We start from the raw sequence: 22,169 nt of genomic DNA on the forward strand, positions 1-22,169 counted from the left end.
TTTATCGAAAAGGGTATTCGTGGTGGTGTGTCACAGTGTTCGAACAGATGCGCAAAGGCCAACAATATATATATGGGAGAGGAATTCGATCCTGAGGTCGAAGAATCTTATCTCATGTACTTTGACGTTAATAATTTGTACGGTGCTGCTATGAGCTTTGCTCTGCCATACAGTTCCTTCGAATGGTTATCAGACTTCGGACAATGCGACGTTCTAACCATCTCGGACGACGCGGAGTTTGGTTACATACTGGAGGTTGATTTGGAATATCCTGAGGAACTGCATGAAATTCATAAGGATTTACCACTGTGTCCGGAGCACTACATACCTCCGATCTCGAATAGTAAGCAACCGAAATTGACACCCACGCTATTTTCTAAGAGAAACTACGTTGTTCACTACCGCGTTTTGAAACAATGTTTACAATTAGGTTTAAAATTACTCAAAATTCATAGAGTTCTCAAATTCGAGCAAACTCCGTGGCTGAAAAAATATATAGGTTTAAATACCGATTTGCGAAAAAAATCTGACAACGAATTCGAGAAAAATTTTTACAAGCTAATGAACAACGCAGTTTTCAGCAAAACTATGGAAAATGTTAGGAAGTATAGAGATGTCAGGCTGATCACGAAATGGGATGGAAGATACGGTGCTAGAGCTACCATAGCCAAGCCTAATTTTCACAGCTGCACCGTTTTCGACAAAGATATAATTATCGTTGAAATGAGTAAGACGAAAGTCAAGTTGAATAAACCATTGTACGCAGGTTTTTCCATCATGGATCTGGCTAAAACATATATCTACGATTTTCATTACAATTACATTAGGCAGAAATTCGGCAACCGAGCAAAATTAATGTACACGGATACCGACAGTTTGATTTACAATTTTACCGTTCCCGACATATACGAACACATTAAGGAGGACTTGCACAAATTCGATACTTCTGATTATCCGCTCGACAACGTTTACGGAATACCTCAAGCAAACAAAAAAAGTTCTCGGCTTGATGAAAGACGAGAATAACGGGAAAATCATGCTCGAATTTGTAGGGTTACGAGCTAAACTGTACGCATTCCGAGTCATGGGAGATGAGACAGACACTAAACGTGCCAAAGGTGTCAGAGGATCAGCATTAAGAAAAATAACCTTTAACGATTATTTGGACTGTGCGTTGGAACGTGAAAATCTATCCTCAAATCAGCATTTGATCATGAGTCGAAAGCACGAGGTATACACCGTAGAACAGCAGAAAGTAGCACTGAGCTGGAATGACGACAAGCGGATCGTGTTTCAAAATACAACCGACACGCTTCCGTGGGGCTACAAGCCTAAGCTTTGTAATTTATAACTGTACCATGTCTGTCGATTGTCTAAAAAAGACGCATACTTGTTGTGTATCGGATATAAAATAAAGAGGGACATACGTTTTTACAAAAAAAAATTCATTTATTAAAATGTTACATGTCCGATTCGTTTATCCAACTGTTGTGTGTATTGTCAAAACCTAACCATTTAACGTATATTTTTCTTCCACGCTTCTTGAGCACCTTCTCCTCCAGATAGATATCCGGATGCTCGACCTTGAGGAGCTCTTGTTCGTAGAAACCACCAGCGATGGGTTGATCTCGGTAGTCTTTGAGCTTGTACGTCACAGGATGAGTATTTTCCACTCGACTTATCGTGAATATTTCAGTCGTCCAATTGGGAGTGTAACCTTTCTCGAAGACATTTTTGAATTTGCTGATTCGAACTTTGTCGCCGGATTTGAACTTTGCCGATACGGTAGGTATCGCTCGAAGCCCTCCGTACGCCTGACGTAACAACAGCCTCTCGTTTGCAACGGTGACATCCGACGGTTTCATTCTTATGGTTCGGTGTTTGACGTTGTTGTAAGCCGAAACCAAATCGGATAAGATATCGAGCCACTTGTAGCTTCCTTGCATGCTGAACCGTGTCCACATTTTACCTTTCAGCGTGCGATTGAAACGTTCACAGATCGAAGCCTTCAAATTACTGTACGTGGAGTAAAGTTTGATTCCGTAGCGTGTCATAAGCGATTCGAATTTCGAGTTGTAAAATTCCGTTCCTCTGTCGACGTGTAAATTTTTCGGTACCCGTCCTTGGACAAGCACAGATTCCATTGCCTTCGTAACATCATCTCCAGACTTGCTCTTTATCGGTACAGCCCACGCATACTTTGAAAAGATATCAATGACTGTGAGCATGTACTTGTAGCCTTTGTTTTGTCCAGCGTACGACGTCATATCAACAAGATCCGCCTGCCAGGTCTCGTCGATGCCGCGCACGTCTACACGTCGACGCGGGTAATTCCGGCGTGCAGGCTTATACAGTTCCGTCACCAGTGCTTGCTTTTCCTCGTTCATATTCCAACGCTATTAGTCTGGTGTCCAATTTGGAAATGATTTCCGCGTTTCGAATCGACAAGTCTCTGCCTGTTTTAAAGTCTGTGTAGAAGGTCTCCAAGGCTTTCTCCGTGGTGATCTCCAAAGCTTTGATTATTTGATCAAGGTTGTCGATTTGTTTTTGCAGCATGCCGAATTTTCGTCTTCAGGTTTTTAAAGTTACAGCATTGTTCGGCTCTGCGGGGTCAGCGACATTGTACAGTCTCTTGTTCCGTATATCGTAATGCCCGTCCGCTGTTATTTGAAACCCGACACCCGGAGGACCGCGAGTGTTCGCGGTCGTGTTTTTATTCAGCTGACGTCCGAACACGTCGACGCTCATCTCGGTAATGAATGCAAAAATGACGGGAGCTGCTTAATAAATGATTCCTGCTTCGCGTAGCTCTTCGATAATGGAGATTATTTCGTTATTGTGACTCGGATTTCCCGCTGCCTGAGATGCCAGGAGTAAACGAAGACGCTCCACCAACTCGTTTGGATCATCCCAGAAGACGTATTCCGTTTCAACACCTTGTCGAGTGATCATAGCTTGCGGAAGTAGACCTTTACCCTTTCGACGAGGTGACGGAGAATAATCCATTAATTCGGAAATGACATTTCTAAATTTGTAACTGTTATCGTTTCGAACAGCCCCGTCGGATGAGTAATACTTCTTATGCGCGTTCGTTGCAAGGATTATGTTTTTAAAATTTTCCCGATCTCCGGCGCTCACAGAAGAACCGTCGGGCTTCTTTTTGAACAAAAGTTCCAGCAAACCCTTCGTTTTCGGGTAACGCGTGTCGCCAGTACGAACGTAGTCACTCTCAAAAGATATCAACGAATCACCGATCATCAGTCCGTTTGAGAGGTTGCGTACACCGTACACGTTGTCCAATTCGCCTTTTGTCTTCGCATCTCTCATCAGTGCAAAATACTCGTCCTCGACCGGTGTTTCTACGACTGTTTCATCCCCCGCCGAAGCAAAGGAATCGTCCATTTCCGAGACAGTTTCATTTTTCGTTTCATTTTTCATCTCCTTTATTCCTTCTTTAATTTCTTCCACCTCTTGTTTGACAGGTTTGGTGTCTTTTGTAACATTCACCAGTTCTTGCAACGAAGTCACTACTGGTTTGAAAACGTCACTCAATTTCTGAGTCGTAGATTCCCTGCCCGACTTGAGCAATCTGTGTTTTCGACGGATCGCAGCACTTGCTTGAGCGATCTGATGTAGGACATCTTTTTGCTTGGAAATTTCAGAGCTCTGCATGTTGACGCAACTGAGTCTGCAGCGCTACTGCGTCTCTCGCTCGAAAACGGTAAATTTTATTCCTTTTCCAGGCTAACAAAAGAATCGAATCCCCTCCTGTATCGTCCTTCGTTGAGCTCACTGTCTTTGTCGATCACCAGAAACCCGTACTTCTCACCGTTCCAGCATGCAGAGCACACACTTTTGAACTCTGTGTAAGACATATCGGTGTTCACATGGTCGTTGTATACGTGTCTCAGGTTCATATCGTCTTGTTTGAATAACACGAGTAAGTTTACGTTGTCGCGCACGAGATGTTTGGGAATACGCGCGTACGTCTGACAGAGATAGAAACAGTCAACGTCGTGATGTCTACCCATGCAAAAGTAGGCTCTAATATTGTCCTGCTTCTCGCACGCTACATCGTCAAATATGATTATTGAGTTGGGCCGTGCTTCTTCCGGTGGAATCACTTGCTCACGCTCGGTAAACGCAAAATACTCCGTACTCTCAACATGGTCCAGCAATTGCTTCAACAATCGGTATTTAGGTTGGTTGAGAGATTTCGAGTAGATGTAGATATTTTCAAATCTGAGTCTGTTGGGATGGGTTATAAGTGTGAGCAACGCATTAGTTTTACCACAATTCGACGGTCCACAGAATATCGCACGTACACTGTTCGGGAGTAATTCACCGTGGCGTTTGTGCTTTTCGACATTTTGCTCCGAAAGTATGTCAAAATTCATCACGAGAAGCTTGGTAGGTTGTTTCTCAAATCGCATCTCGGACATGACTGATCGGATTTGCTATAAATACCCCGTTTTAAAGCACTTTTCCTCAGTCAACGCACGAACATGATCGCGTACAGAGGTAAACGAAGCAGCAGCAGGCGGCAACATCGTGGCAAGGGTCTGGTGAATAGAATCATCAACAAACTTCCGATCGAGTTGCATGTTCCCGGTTACCAATACTGCGGTCCCGGTACGAAGTTGACGAAAAGACTCGCGAGAGGCGATTCCAGTATCAACCCTCTCGATGCAGCATGTAAGGAACACGATATAGCGTATTCGAAAAATCGTGAGAACCTTGAGGTTAGAAACGAGGCTGATAGGGTGTTGGCTGAGAAAGCTTGGAAACGGGTTCTCGCAAAGGACGCAAATTTGGGTGAGAAGGCAGCCGCTTGGGCGGTAGCTAATACAATGAAAGTAAAATCAAAACTCGGAATGGGAATGCGAAAGTCAAAAAAAAATGTGACCTTGAGAAAAATTGTAAATGCTGCAAAACGTTCTATGGTTCCAAGCAACGATGCAAAAGTAGCTATCGAATCTGCGCTGAAGGGAGCTGAGAACGCCGTTAAAAAAGCGGGTGGTAAATGTAAAGTGCGAACACCTCGCGTCCTACCGGTACCTTCGAAAGTCGGTGGTTTTCTACCGTCTCTGATTCCTATTTTTGCCGGTCTCAGCGCTACGGGTGCGTTAGCCGGTGGTGCGGCAGGTATAGCAAAAGCTGTGAACGATGCGAGCGCGGCTAAACGAGAATTGGAGAAAAGCAAACGACACAACAAAACTATGGAAGCTATCGCGTTGGGCAAAGGGCTTCATATGAAACCGTACAAAACAGGTCTTGGTCTCCATCTTACAAAAAACTAGATGCGACGCTACCACGTCGAGCGTTGACTGATTGGGACTTGTTGAAATATGCAAAAATCTTGAGGGTTCCGCATTTCCGCGGTGTTCTCATGCGAAACGAAATGCCCGAAAACGGTCCACGAAAAAACGAGTCAGCTATAATCAACCTTGACGACAAAGACAGTCCGGGAACACACTGGGTTGCGTACAAGAAACGCGACAATAATATCGATTACTTTGACAGTTTCGGCAACCTTCAACCACCCTCGGACCTCATAAAATACCTCGGCGTTGGTAGCGTCAAATACAATCATGAGAGGTACCAGGATTACGATACATTTGAATGCAGACACTTGTGTCTGAAATTTCTAAGTGGAGAGCTATATAAACATGGTGCGTGATTCGTCAAAGTCAGTCTACCACTCGCAGTCATGGATGATTCGTTAACGTTAACAATTTCGGGAACCTCTTCGATACTCGAGGCACAATATTTCCCACCGATCGAACTTGCTCGTGATAAAAGTTATGCTCTTGGCTTGGTAGAATTGTTAACCTTTAATTCGATTCCCAACGTTGATGTCGGTCACAATAAAATTTACGTAGCTGACAAAGTGATCACCATACCTACCGGCAGCTACGAGATCGAGGACATAGAGAAGTATCTTCAAAACGTGCTAAGAAATACAGACATCAGGCTCGCCATCAAACCCAACAATAATACATTACGCAGCGAAATCACATGCAACCACACGGTTAACTTTGAGCCGAATGATTCCATCGCTCAACTTTTGGGATTTACACCACGTGTACTGGAGGTTGACAAAACTGACGAATCGGACGTGCCTGTAACTATACTCAAGGTCAACGCGTTGCGAGTCGAGTGTAGCATTACAACGGGCGCCTACGTCAATGGACACAAAGTACACACTATTCACGAGTTTTTCCCGACCGTCCCACCAGGATATAAGATCGTGGAAGTACCGTCGCACGTCATTTACCTTCCGATCACCGTCAAGACCATAGATCACGTTCAGCTCCGGTTAGTGGATCAAGACGGAGACCTGGTTAATTTTCGTGGAGAAGTTATTACTGTAAGACTACACATCAAATCGCAATAAACGATGGGAATCGTATATAACAGACTGTCAAAGAGTAGGTATATCAGTAAGTCGACATGCCCCGATCAAGTCAGTCGTCGTTCGATTCCCGAACCGCTAACACCTCGGAACGTGGAGTTCCTGATAGCTCTGGGTCTGAAACTGACACCTTTTGGAAGAGGAATTTCCGACAAATAAAAATCCGATTTTGCTTTTTTATCATCTGCTACGTGCCATGGAGGAGGAAATCTTGAACATTCAAACACCAGTCGTCTTTGACGAATCCGTTGCGCATTACGAGATTCACGCTCACAAACCTTACGCCTCGTCAACTTTCAACAACAGCGATGAAATTCGAATCACCGTTCAGCATCAGGATTCATGCATATTACCCAGCAAAAGTTCGGTACATATCCACGGACGACTCCTCAAACCTGATGGTACAGCTACTGTGAACACACAGCTCGTAAACAACGCCATCTGTCATCTGTTTGAAGAAATTCGCTACGAAATTAACGCTGTTGAGGTTGATAGAAGCAAGAACGTTGGCTTGACAAGTCTCATGAAGGGTTACGCTTCCCTGCACCCTGGTCAGACTTGGCTGATGGAGAACGCTGGATGGCTCGATGTGGGAGAGAAGAAAAAATTAACCGATGCCGATGGTAACTTTGACGTACTGATACCGCTCAGCATGATATTGGGTTTCGCCGAAGACTACCGCAAGATCGTTGTCAACGCTAAACATGAGTTAATTTTGACGAGATCAAAAACTGACGTCAACGCAATCATGCAGACTCAGGAGGAGGAATTCAAAATCACGATCAATGCAGTGGAATGGCTAATACCGTATTTGAAACTCGCGGATCAGAAAAAGTTGATCTACTAAATTTCATTCAGAGAGATCCGCCTGTTTCGATGAGCTTCCGCAGTTGGGAATTGTACGAATATCCCTTACTTCCCACGACATCGAAACACGTTCGGACTGTGAAAACTTCCACTTAGCTTGAAAAACCTCGGTACGTCATTGTGAGTTTCCAAACAAGTAGAAAGAACAAGACCGGCAAGAACGCAAGTCATTTCGTTCATTGCAATATCACGGACGTCAAGCTATTCTTAAACTCTCAATCTTATCCGTACGGTAACCTGAACCTCAACAGGAGTCGTAATCTCTACGCGCTCCTGTACGAGATGTACGCAAACTTCCAAGCTACCTACTACGACAAGAACCCCGAGCCGTTGCTGACAAAGAGTGAATTCCTTCGAGACGTCCCCTTATTCGTTATCGACTGTTCGAAACAAAACGAATCTTTGAAGTACGGACCTGTCGACATCCGTCTTGAATTTGAAGCTAAAACCAACTTTCCCGCTGAAACATCGGCGTACTGCTTGATCGTTCACGATCGTATTGTCGAATACAACCCGCTCAGTGGTGGGGTGAAAATGTTGGTATAAAAGCTGACCCGTTTCCACCATCTCGCACAGTTCAAAGATGGAGCTCATCGTTGACATACAAGGCTTTCGTAGACCTCTCAACAACACCTTCACGTTAAAAGAATTGACTGTAATTTCAATCTACTCGGAAGCATCTCCTTCAGTGTTTTTTTTCAAACCACCTTACAAATGGAATTTACTGGACGTCAAATACAAAAGCCAAAATTCTTGGTTAGAACGCGATTTTCACGGCTTACGTTGGAGCTGTGGAAACATACCTTTTGAGGAAGTTGAGCGGACCATTCAAGACAGGCTGTGCAAAGCTCAAACCGTGTACGTAAAAGGAGAAGAAAAACGAGATTGGTTGCTCAAAATCGTTCCGAAAGTTGAAATCATCGATATGTTGGACTTTGACTGCCCGTCGCTTGAAACCCTGCAAAAAACTTCAGCTCTGAGATGCGACCTTCACACAATACCTAACGCAATCTGTGCAGCACGAAACGTTTGCATACTCCAAAATTGGCTACAAAATCATCGTACTGTCCGGATGGCGAGGCTGTACGATTTGTGTTACTGCGCAGAAGCGTCTACAAGAACGGTCCCGCATTTCTGGCGAATATATCACCCTGGTCATGACACTGTTGAATAGAATTATTGTACTATTTTTTGTGAAGTAATTGTCAACCGTACTCTAAAAATTGTTCTCAATAAAACTTTTAAAGAATATTCATGAAATAATTTTATACCTTCACCTTAGCTCTTAAGAGAGAATTTTTTTCAGAAGCTTATGTAAGATTCGACCTTGCTCTCCATCCTTGACCGAGCTGTACTCAAACCGAGTTTTGCATTCCTAGAGCGATATTAACCCAACACCGCAGGCTCTGTACCGCGGCTATCGGCCGACCTTGCACTCCGGTCTGAACCCGTCCAAATACTCATCGTAGAGTTGCAGCTCGAAACCCTCCGTCGTTGCTTAGTGGTGTTCGGACATTTTCTTAGATTTTGAGACTTAATTCTAGATACAAAACGTACGTAGGATTAAAGGTATAAAATGAAAAAATATTCATAATTTCAATCTTTTTTTGTTTATTAAACGTAAGACTTACACAGAACATTGTTTGAATATTATACGTATACAAATTCGAGTTGACTGTAGGGTCCGCCAAGATAGCGGATATGCAACCGTATCTCCTTATTGGCTGCTGTCACCTTCTGGTACAAATCTTCGTTTACGTGGAGGGCTTTGTTCAGTCGGTTGGGCAGAAAAATCGTGAAAGCGTCATCCAAGTCCAGAACGATTTTGTCTCCAAATTTCGTTTTGACTCGACGAACACCGCTGACTCTGTATTCGAAGTAGGCTTCAAGATCCGAAACTTTTTTCAACGGCAGAAACGTCTCCAGCCGCGCGATTTCGTTCAGTTTTGAGAAGTCCATTGTCGTTACGGCCCAGTTGTAGGTGCTCGAAATCTCTTGTCAGTCGATTGAGGTCGGATCTGATTTTCAGGAGATGTTTTACTTCTCTGATATTCTTGAGGAGCAGTTCTAATCGTTTCTTCAACTCACGTTGTTCCAGAGCACTTCTCATTTGCAAGAAGAACAGCTTCAGACTGACGATGAACTTTTCACTTTTCGCTTTTATAACGTTCCCCCACCACATAATTCGATGGAGGGTAAGGAATGTCACGGGACTGATATCAAATACGTATGCGCGCGCACCTGACAACTTTCGACTTGACGGTGAGCGGCACGCGGTCAAAGGATTCCGGTGCGACGTTGGGACAAACAATTCTCGGAAATATTAATTTTGGAATGTCACGGGGCTGATAAGGTGGGAAAGGAATGTGAGGTGCTTGATGTTACACATCAGCAGTCCTACCGTGGGAAAGGAATGTGGGGTGGTTCATGTTACACATCAGCAAATTCTCGGAACCATTAATTTTGGAATGTCACGTGGTTGATAAGGTGGTTAGACAAAACAATGCGTTCGACAAGTTTCGACGGCGAGCGGTATGCGGTCTAAGGATTTCGGTGCGACGTTGAGACAAACAATTCTCGGAACCATTAATTTTGGAATGTCACGTGGTTGATAAGGTGGGAAAGGAATGTGAGGTGGTTGATAAGGTGGGAAAGGAATGTGAGGTGGTTGACGTTACACGTCAGCAGTCCTACCGTGGGAAAGGAATTTGGAGTGGTTCATGTTACACATCAGCAGTCCTATCGTGGGACAGGCGAACACTACAGACCTTCGGTCGGTAAGATTGTTGGTAAAACAGCACGATTTTGACCCTCGATCGATACAACTGTCGGTAAGATTGTAGGTAAAACAGCACGATTTTGACCCTCGATGGATACAACTGTCGGTAAGGTTGCACGGTTTTGACCTTCGGTACGGCAGACTGTGACGTCATCGCGGAAAAGGGTTTGAGTCTGGGATGCGCGGAGCGGCTTGGTCGGTGAAGAAGGTGTTTGTATCCAGAACCGGCCTTGCCGTACTACTGCTTGGTATGTATGAAATTCAGTATTTTTTGCTTCAAGTTCAGTTACGACTTTTTGGAACTCTTCTGGAGTGTTGATTTTGAGTTTAATAGCATCATTTGGTAGTACTTTCAGAGTGTACTGGTTTGGAGCCATTTTATCTAATAGTTCATACAATGGTTTGATATTTGTCACGCCATCTATATACAAGGTGGGAGGAGTTTGAACTTTTTCTCCTTTCCCTTCACCTGAAGAATTTGATTCTTCATTTTGTTAGTCAGTCACGCTTTCATTTTGATGTTGCATTGGTGACTGTATTGATAGCGCCTCGAATTGATTATGAGTTGATGCACCTAACCAGTAATCTTTCAAGTTGAGTTGTTTTCGCTTTCGCTGATACAGTTCAGGACTTATGCTTCCTCTTCCTCTTTTGCCTGACGTCATTGTCCATTGTGAAGTGCCTTCAGTTTTATTTCCCGGGCTTTTTGAATTTCCCGCATTTGCGGGGACACCCGCGCCACCAAGCAGCTCAGGCAGAATGATCGAACAGTGAGTGGTAGATCACGACGCAATCATTGGAGAAGCAGAAACAAGACAGCAGGCACGATCTTTAATCGCATCCAAGCTTTGACGCATGCGCATAGCCCAGTATCAGAGAGAGAAAGACAGCAATTGTTGACGCTACCGTAGAAGAAGTGGGGTTAGGATTCCAAATGCTTTTCACCTCAGTTTTTCCAAAACAACAGCTCACCGAGGAAAGAATTCTATGTATGGAGGTGAATAGCAATTTTGTGCGTGCTATGTTCGGCAAAAAAGAACGCCCGTGGGCAAGAGACAGCAGAGATATGTCAAGAAAACAGCGGAACGAAAAACAAGATAACAGAATGTACTCACAGAGAAAGAGAGGATGACTCAAGATTTAATCACATAAATATTGACATCATCGTCCTCCCTGAGGTTGACGGTTACCGTTATTGTCTGACTATAATTGACAGATTTTCACGCTGGCCAGTCGCAGTTCCCATGAAAGACATGACAGCAGAAACAGTAGCAAAGGCATTTCTCAATAACTCGAGAGCTCCCTACGGCACACCTCTGACGATTACGACTGACCAAGGAACACAATTCGAGTCCGCCCTATTCAAGGCGCTCACCATGTTCACCGGAGCAACAAAAGTCAGAACAACAGCATACCACCCTGCAGCAAATGGCATCATCGAAAGATGGCACCGGACCTTAAAAGCAGCCCTGATGTGCAAACCTGATACACCATGGACGCAGAGCTTACCTGGTGTCATGCTTGGTCTTCGTACCAGTATTAAAGAAGATTTAAAAGCCTCACCAGCTGAAATGTTATACAGGACAACACTACGTGTGCCAGGGGAATTTTTCGTTCACCAAGACCCAAACGCAAACCCGCAAGCATTTGTTGAACGACACAGGGAGTTGATGAGAGAAATACGTCCAACGCTGACCTCTCACCACAATAACCCACGGTTATACCTCCTGAAAAACATCGAAAACTCCTCACATGTGTTCGTTAGAACCGACCATGTAAAAGCAGCACTTAAACCGCCTTACAGTGGCCCACATGAGGTGATTGAACGAATCACCGAAAAAGTTTACAAGATAAATGTAAACGGTGAACATAAAAATATTAACATCGAGCGCTTGAAACCCGCGCATTACTCCAACGACGGGGTGTCACACGAAAATCAGCAACCAATAGCAGCAGGTAAAAAGAAAGTGTCTTTCTCCTCACACGTCAGAGACACTGGAGGGGGAGTACCTGTGGCACATGGATCGGCAGTACCGACTGTCACCGCAAGGGAGCACGTCAGTGCTCAAGGCGGTGGCGACAACCAGCAGCAGCGGAGTCGGCGGAAATAGACGTTAACCGTGAAAACTGATTTCATCGACGCCATTAGCTGAACAAAGGCCACAGCTGTAGCACGTGGTCAAAGTTCAGACAAAAGTGATCATTGGGCTGTAATAGTTTTAGGACATTGAATAAATATATGATATTTATACATAACTAGGTATTCGTCGTTGGTGTGTGTGTAACCCCGCCTAACACAATCCCTACAGATTGCGAGCTAGCTTTAAGTTCTGCGCAGCGATGCTATCGAAGGTGCGCGTCGAGTTGCGCGATCGACGAAATCGATGACGGATCGATTATTGCGTATTCTTGGGGGTATCACGTCACGTGTGGGATGGCGTATCGAGATCCGTGTTGCGGCAGGTAGTAGGTTTTTGAAACCACTCTAGTTCTGGCGGTCGTAATTAGTAGTCACGTTTTGGGGGAGTTTCGCGAAGAAATGGAGTCGCCCAAAAATCGCGAGGGGAATGGAAAGGGGGTTATAAGGATGCAGAAGGTAAGCGCTGCTTCTATTCCCGCGATTGAATTTCGAGCATAATTGCGAAAAGGCTTGCCGAGTAACGGATAGCCGTTTTGGATTTGCGTTGTAGAGAAATACTCGAAATTCTTTTGCCGATTCTTTTGCTTGATGACCGTAGCCTGAGTACGCGTGTTAGAGTAAAGTAAATTTTGAGTTTCTGAAAAAGTTGAGTAGAGTCACGGGTTTTAGTTGAATCTTTCTCGTTAGTGAAATCAAGTATAGCCGAATTTCGCCGTACCGGGTCGAGGCGCGTTATCGTTTTTTTTTTTGTGTCACCTCTCGAGTAGGCCGGGAAGTGCCGAATTGGAGTGCTCGGATTAGCGGGTAACGTTTTGGAGGATTTTGAAAAGAATTAAGTTCGGATGCGTTGCGATTGCGTATAGTTTAGGTTACGTTTAGTTGCGCCTGCATTGAGTTCCGTACCCGTTATTTAAGATAATGTTGATTGAGTTGCGTTACTTTGAGCTTGTGTTTAGTTGAAGTTGAATGTAGTGGTGCTTGCGCTTAGTTAAGTTTACGTTTAGTTAGGATCGTGTTTAGTCGAGTTGAGGTGATGTATAGTCAAAATTGCCGTTGCGTTGAGCAGCAGTTGAAACGAGAAGTTTGAGCATTGAGTTTTAGTTGCGTTTAAAATATAGTAGCGTTTACGGATTCGTTTAGATTTAGGACAGCTCGCGGTAGCGTCGAAGCTCCGAGTCGGGTGAGATTTCGAGTGAGATTGAGGACGCCGTCTGTTCGGTAGCCCGACGGCGCACCGTCGAATAATTAGTTTTAGTTTCGTTTCGAGCAATAATCGCCATGGAGAACAAATGGCGAATTTGCAAATTGAGAATTGCGTATGAGGATTTTGTGATCGTTGAGTGACGTTTTAGTTAGGGAGCCGCGAGCTCATTAGTAGAGTAAGAAATAGAGTAGGTTACGTGTAATTTTCGCGTCCACGATGTACCCTGGATCTGAAACAATATCGCAAAGTTTTTGTTGGGCGCCTGGCGTGATTAACACGCCTCGAAATCATTAATACGCTATTCCTCGGGCATATGCCCGATAGCTCAGTACCGCGGAGAGGGGAGGGGTAATTTTTGGAGAGAGAGAGAGACACTCGAAATACACACGCTATTCAACAAAAGTAAAATAAAATCTTACATTTCACAATAGCGGTGATACAAAACAAAAAAAAAAATATAATCCAAAAATCGCTCATCGCGAGTCTAAAACTAAACAGAAAATTACACGTAACCTACTCTATTTCTTACTCTACTAATGAGCTCGCGGCTCCCTAACTAAAACGTCACTCAACGATCACAAAATCCTCATACGCAATTCTCAATTTGCAAATTCGCCATTTGTTCTCCATGGCGATTATTGCTCGAAACGAAACTAAAACTAATTATTCGACGGTGCGCCGTCGGGCTACCGAACAGACGGCGTCCTCAATCTCACTCGAAATCTCACCCGACTCGGAGCTTCGACGCTACCGCGAGCTGTCCTAAATCTAAACGAATCCGTAAACGCTACTATATTTTAAACGCAACTAAAACTCAATGCTCAAACTTCTCGTTTCAACTGCTGCTCAACGCAACGGCAATTTTGACTATACATCACCTCAACTCGACTAAAAACGATCCTAACTAAACGTAAACTTAACTAAGCGCAAGCACCACTACATTCAACTTCAACTAAACACAAGCTCAAAGTAACGCAACTCAATCAACATTATCTTAAATAACGGGTACGGAACTCAATGCAGGCGCAACTAAACGTAACCTAAACTATACGCAATCGCAACGCATCCGAACTTAATTCTTTTCAAAATCCTCCAAAACGTTACCCGCTAATCCGAGCACTCCAATTCGGCACTTCCCGGCCTACTCGAGAGGTGACACAAAAAAAAAAACGATAACGCGCCTCGACCCGGTACGGCGAAATTCGGCTATACTTGATTTCACTAACGAGAAAGATTCAACTAAAACCCGTGACTCTACTCAACTTTTTCAGAAACTCAAAAGTCATCAAGCAAAAGAATCGGCAAAAGAATTTCGAGTATTTCTCTACAACGCAAATCCAAAACGGCTATCCGTTACTCGGCAAGCCTTTTCGCAATTATGCTCGAAATTCAATCGCGGGAATAGAAGCAGCGCTTACCTTCTGCATCCTTATAACCCCCTTTCCATTCCCCTCGCGATTTTTGGGCGACTCCATTTCTTCGCGAAACTCCCCCAAAACGTGACTACTAATTACGACCGCCAGAACTAGAGTGGTTTCAAAAACCTACTACCTGCCGCAACACGGATCTCGATACGCCATCCCACACGTGACGTGATACCCCCAAGAATACGCAATAATCGATCCGTCATCGATTTCGTCGATCGCGCAACTCGACGCGCACCTTCGATAGCATCGCTGCGCAGAACTTAAAGCTAGCTCGCAATCTGTAGGGATTGTGTTAGGCGGGGTTACACACACACCAACGACGAATACCTAGTTATGTATAAATATCATATATTTATTCAATGTCCTAAAACTATTACAGCCCAATGATCACTTTTGTCTGAACTTTGACCACGTGCTACAGCTGTGGCCTTTGTTCAGCTAATGGCGTCGATGAAATCAGTTTTCACGGTTAACGTCTATTTCCGCCGACTCCGCTGCTGCTGGTTGTCGCCACCGCCTTGAGCACTGACGAGCTCCCTTGCGGTGACAGTCGGTACTGCCGATCCGGGTGCCACAAATCTCGTCCTCTGCGCAGCTCCACGACGTCTTGGCGGTGAGCGTGGTGCTCCCTCGTCGTTAGTCGGTCCGTCGCAAGTTCGCCGGTCAATTGTTGGCGGAGTGAAGGGGGAGAGGCTGCGGCGCGCCGGCCGCCAGCGGGAATCGCGTCCACCCTGGATTCCCGCGATGCGGGGATCTGCGTCGGCTCCCCCTCCGCAGCCTCGACATCCTTCCTTCGCAATTGTCGCTAGTCCGCCACTTCGCAATTTCCTCGAATTCGGTGTCGACTTCTTGCCTGATGCCGTTGTAGCTCGAAAAATAAAAAAAAAACAAAAAAAAAAAAACCTGAAATATCTTACGCTAGTCGCTAAGGTGTCCCCTCTCGTAGTTTCGGATGCATGACTCTAGTCCTGGCGCTCTTTTTCAAAAACTTCGCGACTCAATTTCGGAAATTCCTGAATTTTTGGTTCCGCCCAGGGTTCAAGGAGCCCCTTGTAACGGGCATCAAAAATGTCACGTTACAGTACATAAATATAATAGCTTTGTATATAGCTTACGTGCAATATTTGTGTGATTTATGTTTAGTTAGTTATATGTATTACTGTGCTAAAAATTTGCTAGTCATATCGTTATAATTATATATCTGATTATTCATTCCAGGAATACTTTCTGCAGTCGGACCAGACTGCGTGTATACCTATATATTATGTAAATATTCTATAGACTATTTTTTCATTACTATCTGTGACCTGCACTCGTGACATACTACTTTCCATAGTTTGCGCTTTCTATAGAATTTATTTACCTATATAATGTATACAATGCTCGATGCTTTGTTATATCAATTTTCCCTATCAAGATTACTGTCATGTTTCACTTATACTGTTTCAATTTAATTTCTATGAGATCCTTTTCATATAGATTTCGTGATTATGTTTATTAAGTTTAAACGAGTTTAATTTCACTTTTACCATTTTATATTATTTTTTATCATTTTGTATTTGTTTGGTGCAAACCCGATCATGGTTGGGAGGTAGGGACGGGTTAGGCGGGTCTCTGTTTGATAGCGACCTCCACGTGGTGAGACCTGGGAGATTGATGATATTTTCGTATCTATATCATGAATTTGCTCACAGCTATTCGTTGCATTTTCAATTTAAAATGACCTGTGACGACGTCTGGCCGGTATTCGTAAATAGTTACGTATTATTTTCGAGACTGTATTAGGAACAGCTCTCAGCCGATCAAGCTATCCTTTGAGCTGCCTCAAGACAGTCCTGCAAATCGAACCTGACTATGAATACCGGCTATTAGACTATTACCAGTCACATGATCGCATTGCGTAGAAATACGGACGCCGGTGAATATAATTTTCGTTGAAATATGAAGAATGTATATCTATATCAACATACGTATAAGGAATTCTACGTCACGTCAATCAAAAAATGACCTCGTATTTTTTCAATCTGTTCATACTTTTTTTCACATGAAATAAAGGTAAAAAGAATCGACACGCATTTTGGTGTTCGTCCGAATTATGTTTGTTTTCGAAAGTTACAAGACAATCATTCAATTTTGATCCAAAAGGAGCTCGGATATATCCGGTTCTATTCGACGTAAAGACATCATTTACAGTGCATTCGGAAGGTGAACGAATAGGCTTTCATAAAAAAAATGCAATGTTGAACATTATTGAAAATCCCAATTTTTATAAACAATTCAAATGTTTGACTATTTTTACCTCATTAATGACAAGTTTTCGAATTATAAAAAAAATAGTTTCGGGTTCCTTATTAAATTCTGTATTACTATTAAATTTTTCAAGTGAAATCTGAAAGGAGTCTACTTTTTTTTAATATTATTCATCAGGTGCTGCGTCGTGCCGAGCGCGATACACTCGGCCAGCGGGTTGCCACTCAATGCTTTAACATGGGACCCTTATTCGACACCAGATATCACATCATTGTCAACATAATCGAGTTGAATAACGAAGTTCCTAAACCTTATAGAACTTTTTAGTGTATCGAAGCGCTCTCTGTAGCCAAACAAATCACTAACTGACCTATTCACAGCTTAAGAACTAAATTACCACACTTGTGCAACAAGTAGGAAATAGCATAACGGTTTAATTTTTGGCCTCATGTCCTCAAAGATCTACGATCGAATCCAGCGAGACACTAACAAATTTATTTCTTTTTTTTTCCTATTAATTCAATTGGAAAACTATCTATAATATAAATATGTAAAATTAGGGGAAATAAGATAAAATAATTGTAAGTAATAGATAATAAAAAAATTAATAATGAATAAATACAAAAATAAATTTTAAAAAATGACATCGATACTCACCATCAAAATAATTAACAAAAATGTTCCTGCTTAAAAATACTGATTGAAAAAAATTCAAAAAATTTGTTTTATGTAAATTGTATATCTATATATCTATATGTACATAAAAAAAATTACGTTTAATTGACATTATTGAAAAAAATTCAAATCTCATTGTAGTGAATTTTTTTTCAATCAATATTTTTTATAAGGAGTATAACAAGTGTAATATAAAAACTTCAAATTCATTAAGTCTTGTCGATGAAGAATGGTAAATGGAAAGTAATAAAGTAATTTCTGTACTTTGGTTTATTAATTAAATGCCAAATATTAAATAACAATTTTAACAAAGTTAGAGATTATTTCGCAATTACATGTAGAATACGATTATAAACATACAATCATTATTTTAATGTATTTAATAGCTTATTAAAATATAATACAAGCAATTAAATTGCAATCATATACGACTTATATATCACAGCTATAACTGTAAGTTTCTAAATAATTATGTACTAATGACAATGATTACTTATGATAACTCAATATGCATTTGATCACTTGAAGCATTTCATTACAATGCAAATGTTATCGCGATCTTAAAACTAAACTTTAAATATAAAGTTGATCTTATAAATGAAAAAAAATATCACAATGAAGTTATAAAAATTTGATCACGATCTTACGACAATATCTTAGACATAAAATCGATTTTCATGGTAAATAAAATATCACATTAAAGCCAATGACTAATTAGTAAACATTCCAATAGTTTAACCACTTCATTACGGCCTTAAAAACAAAACTTTCTCTATAAAATTTATCTGAATATAAGTAAATATCACATTAAAGCTTATGATTAATCCTTGAAAACCCAAGCTTCTGAATCAACAATCAGAATCAGAAAACTATAAAGGTAAAAACTAGTGTGGTGCTTTCTTTTTCTAATTTATTTAGCCACTCCTTTGAGTTGAAATATCTTAGAGGAACTTTTCAAACGAATCTCTTGCGGTTTTATTTTTTTGTTTCTCCGCTGACACTCCTCTTGGATAAGTATAGTAGCCAAGTTATTCGTGATGTAATCTCGGACAGATTCTGCGTGATTTTCTTTGATACATACATTCCTTTTTGAGTCGACAAACATGTCGATAGTTGTCACACACGAATGAAAAATATCAAGTGCATGCAGTTGAGGACTTAATTGGTTGTTAAACATGTACACTGAGTCTTGTAAAAATTGAGTAATTTCATCGGAAAAATCAAGTTTTTCCACACATCCTTCAGTATTTGTCGAATATATAAACTTTTTACAGTCACCACAAAAAGCTTTATTCCGCAATTTTTTTAATAATCGTTCGTGGATTACTTTTGGATGTATATTTTCTATTTCTGAATTAAAAAAATTTTGAAAAATGTCTTCTGAGTCATTTTCTTCTTCTACATGGAAGGTTGGAATAGCATTAATATCCTCAACTTCACATAATGAAGATTCAATATTTTCATACGCTAATGCATTCTGTAGACTTTCAAGGTTCTGATCTGATGAAATGTAATCGAGCTCAGCTTGTTGCGACCTAACTTCATTCGGTTCAATGATTGAGTTATTATTCATTTCTTCTGGCTTCTTAAAGATCAATTCACTTAAATTTATGAAATTTTCATTTAAGTGATCTTCGCTATTCTGATGATTTTGTTGTAATTGTAAGGTCGAGTATGTACTGAGTAGGAGAGTTTTAAAAACTGATTCAAAATGAGCGCAACATAAGTTATCATTGTCTCCTTGGTGATGCCTGATTAAGCCAAAAAAATTTTCGAGTTGATCCTGGGTTGTATTACGCAGATTGAATTCTGTGAGTCCACCTTCATTTAATAAGTACGTTGTTAACCCTATCAACGCCGTCAAGTTGTCCAAAAAGGCTTGCGGTGTCGGTGTCCTTATCCTCCTATTATTTTCATTTTTGAGCTTTTTCGAACTCCCGTACTGAAATTTTAAATTTTTCAAAGCGTTATGCAGTTCAACCCATTTCTTTATATGGCCAGATGTTTGTGAAACATTGCGTCTGCTACTGTTGAGCTTTTTGTCTTTTTTTTCAAGTTGCTGCTATTCATATGATCGAACGCATCGTCAAATAATCTTAAAACTTCAGCGGTATCTGCGGCCGTCGGATATTTATGAGGATGCTTGTTAGCCAATGTTGTTAAAGCATCCGCTACAGTCGAGCTAAAAACCTGACTAGCAAAACAAACTTTCATTTTGTTGCTAGACGATGGAAAAATGTGTTCCTCAGTCACATTCGTAGGTTCGTTCTTATTTAAACAATAAGAGAATAGGTCAATGACATCACGCCAATATGCAGTCTTCCCGTTGATTTCAATTGTGTTACCTTCATAGTTCCAATTATTTTTATCTACTTCTGAAACTTTCCGGAACCAATCAGACCAATCACCCATGAAGCAGTTTCTAGATGTTTTTATCAGATGAGTAATATCCGATAAGATATATATTTTTTTGTCATAGCCAGCAATTTTAAAAAATACACCCTCTTTTCCACCTTCGGTTTCGTTCCGTAAAGAGTCCAAAGCTGTTTTATTAGCTTTGCCCTGATCTGTTACAACACCTACAACAGAAAGTCCAGCGTCTACCAAGTCTTTAATCGTTTCTTGTACTATTTTTTTTAAACCATCTGCATTGAATCCAGCTTTCGAGAAATGATAGCTAACAGGCTGTTTAAATGATGAATTAATCGCTACTATTATCATTCCAACCAACACGGAACCCGCAATCTCTGATGTTCTACTGCCACAAGAATCACTCGCAAATCCAGTTACATACTTTGAACCGGAAGTGAAAAGTAATCTTTGCTTAAGTTTGGTTTCATCCATGACAAACATCACATTTTTATCTTCTGCTTTAAGCTGTTTGCATTTCTTTTTAATCCCTTGCATGACATATTCATTTGATCCCGGTTTCATAATCATTTTCGCCAGCAGCCTATTGTTTGTTCGTTTTTATGGTAATGATGGCGTTAATGTTCTCAGATGTGTATAGAAACAATTTCCGTGTTTTGCAATTGATAGAGATATGAGTTTTTGTTCAGTGGAGTAGCGACGACCAGGAGATTTTTTATTTGTATTATTTTGTTCCATTTCAACAATTTGCTGTAAAGCTGGTGATTCACTGATCGTTGAAACACCACTAGAACTGCTACATTGCAAGCGATTGATGACCTCTTGCTGCTTTATAACAGTGCTTTCAATTTTATTACATCGTCGCCTTTCTTCTTGGATGATAGACAACAGCGCTTTTTTAGAAGGGCTTAGCTCTACTGTACTTAAACCAGCTTGTTCCATAATTAGCTTGAAAGTATTCCTTTCGCTGGCATCTATATAACATTAATTAATCTTTAATTAAATGTTTTCATGGATTCAACTAAAAATAATATTATTACTAGTATCTAAATATTCCTATCGACAGACAAACAGTTCAAAACTTACTAACTTATCACATACTAAATATTGTATAATAATAATTTTTATGTACAATTCTATTTATTTACGAATCCTTATTTAATAATGTAAAATATATACAATTGTACTATCAATCTAAAAAAATTAACTAATCATATAAATAATTATCCAAAAAACTTGCGAAAAAACTTTTTTTGTTATTGGCAAGGGAAGGTTATTAATACAGCTTTGCAACTTTTCCCTAAGTGACGTGCACATTCTATCTAGCAGTAGCATATTGTTGACATTTCCTTTGAACTGTGAACGATTTTCACCATGAGTTTCTTTCCTGTCTAAAAATGTACAATTCATTATTTACTAATGCCTGATTTAAAATATTGATTGAAAAAAATTCACTATAATGAGATTTGAATTATTTTAAAAAATTTCAATTCATCTCAATTTTTTTTATGTATATAGATATACAATTTACATGGAGCGAATTTTTTCAATTTTTTTCAATCAATATTTTTGAATAGGGATTATTAAAAAATCAGTATGAACAAATATCCCCATTAACAAGTGAATAACATTTATTCTATTATTTTTCATACTGTTTTTTTAATTATTTCTCAAAGAATATATTATGTAAACCAATTTATGTTTTGTATTGAGATTATTTTCGTTAAGTACCTGATGAACGAGATCGAACGATTCTTTTGGGTGTTGTTGATATTTTGATTGATAACTCTGTTACTGGTGGAGTAACACAAACTTTTTTTGTTTGTAACGATAATACCGAAGATATTGTATGATGTTCCGCCTACAAACAAAGAAAAAAACGATTAAACGATTGAACGAAGAAAAACATTGTCCAGCAATGTAACTGTTACTTACCATCAATGATCTCGATCTTTTACGTGGTTCGGTTATTTCTTTCGAAACATAGCACACTTCCTCATGTACATCATTACGAAGCTTTTTGGTAATGTTATTTGGTTGCA

At 40.9% G+C, this 22,169-nt stretch overlaps 1 protein-coding gene across 1 annotated transcript; it reads right to left on the reverse strand.

The window, feature by feature from the left end:
• Positions 1 to 19,746: 19,746 nt before the first annotated feature.
• On the reverse strand, positions 19,747 to 20,697 carry LOC124174767. Its single transcript, XM_046554230.1, has one exon. The coding sequence runs from the start codon at positions 20,695 to 20,697 to the stop codon at positions 19,747 to 19,749; it is 951 nt and encodes a 316-aa protein (XP_046410186.1).
• Between the last annotated feature and the right edge of the window lie 1,472 nt (positions 20,698 to 22,169).

The sequence above is a fragment of the Neodiprion fabricii genome, chromosome 2 (assembly GCF_021155785.1).
Source record: "Neodiprion fabricii isolate iyNeoFabr1 chromosome 2, iyNeoFabr1.1, whole genome shotgun sequence".
NCBI classification, from domain to species: domain Eukaryota; kingdom Metazoa; phylum Arthropoda; class Insecta; order Hymenoptera; family Diprionidae; genus Neodiprion; species Neodiprion fabricii.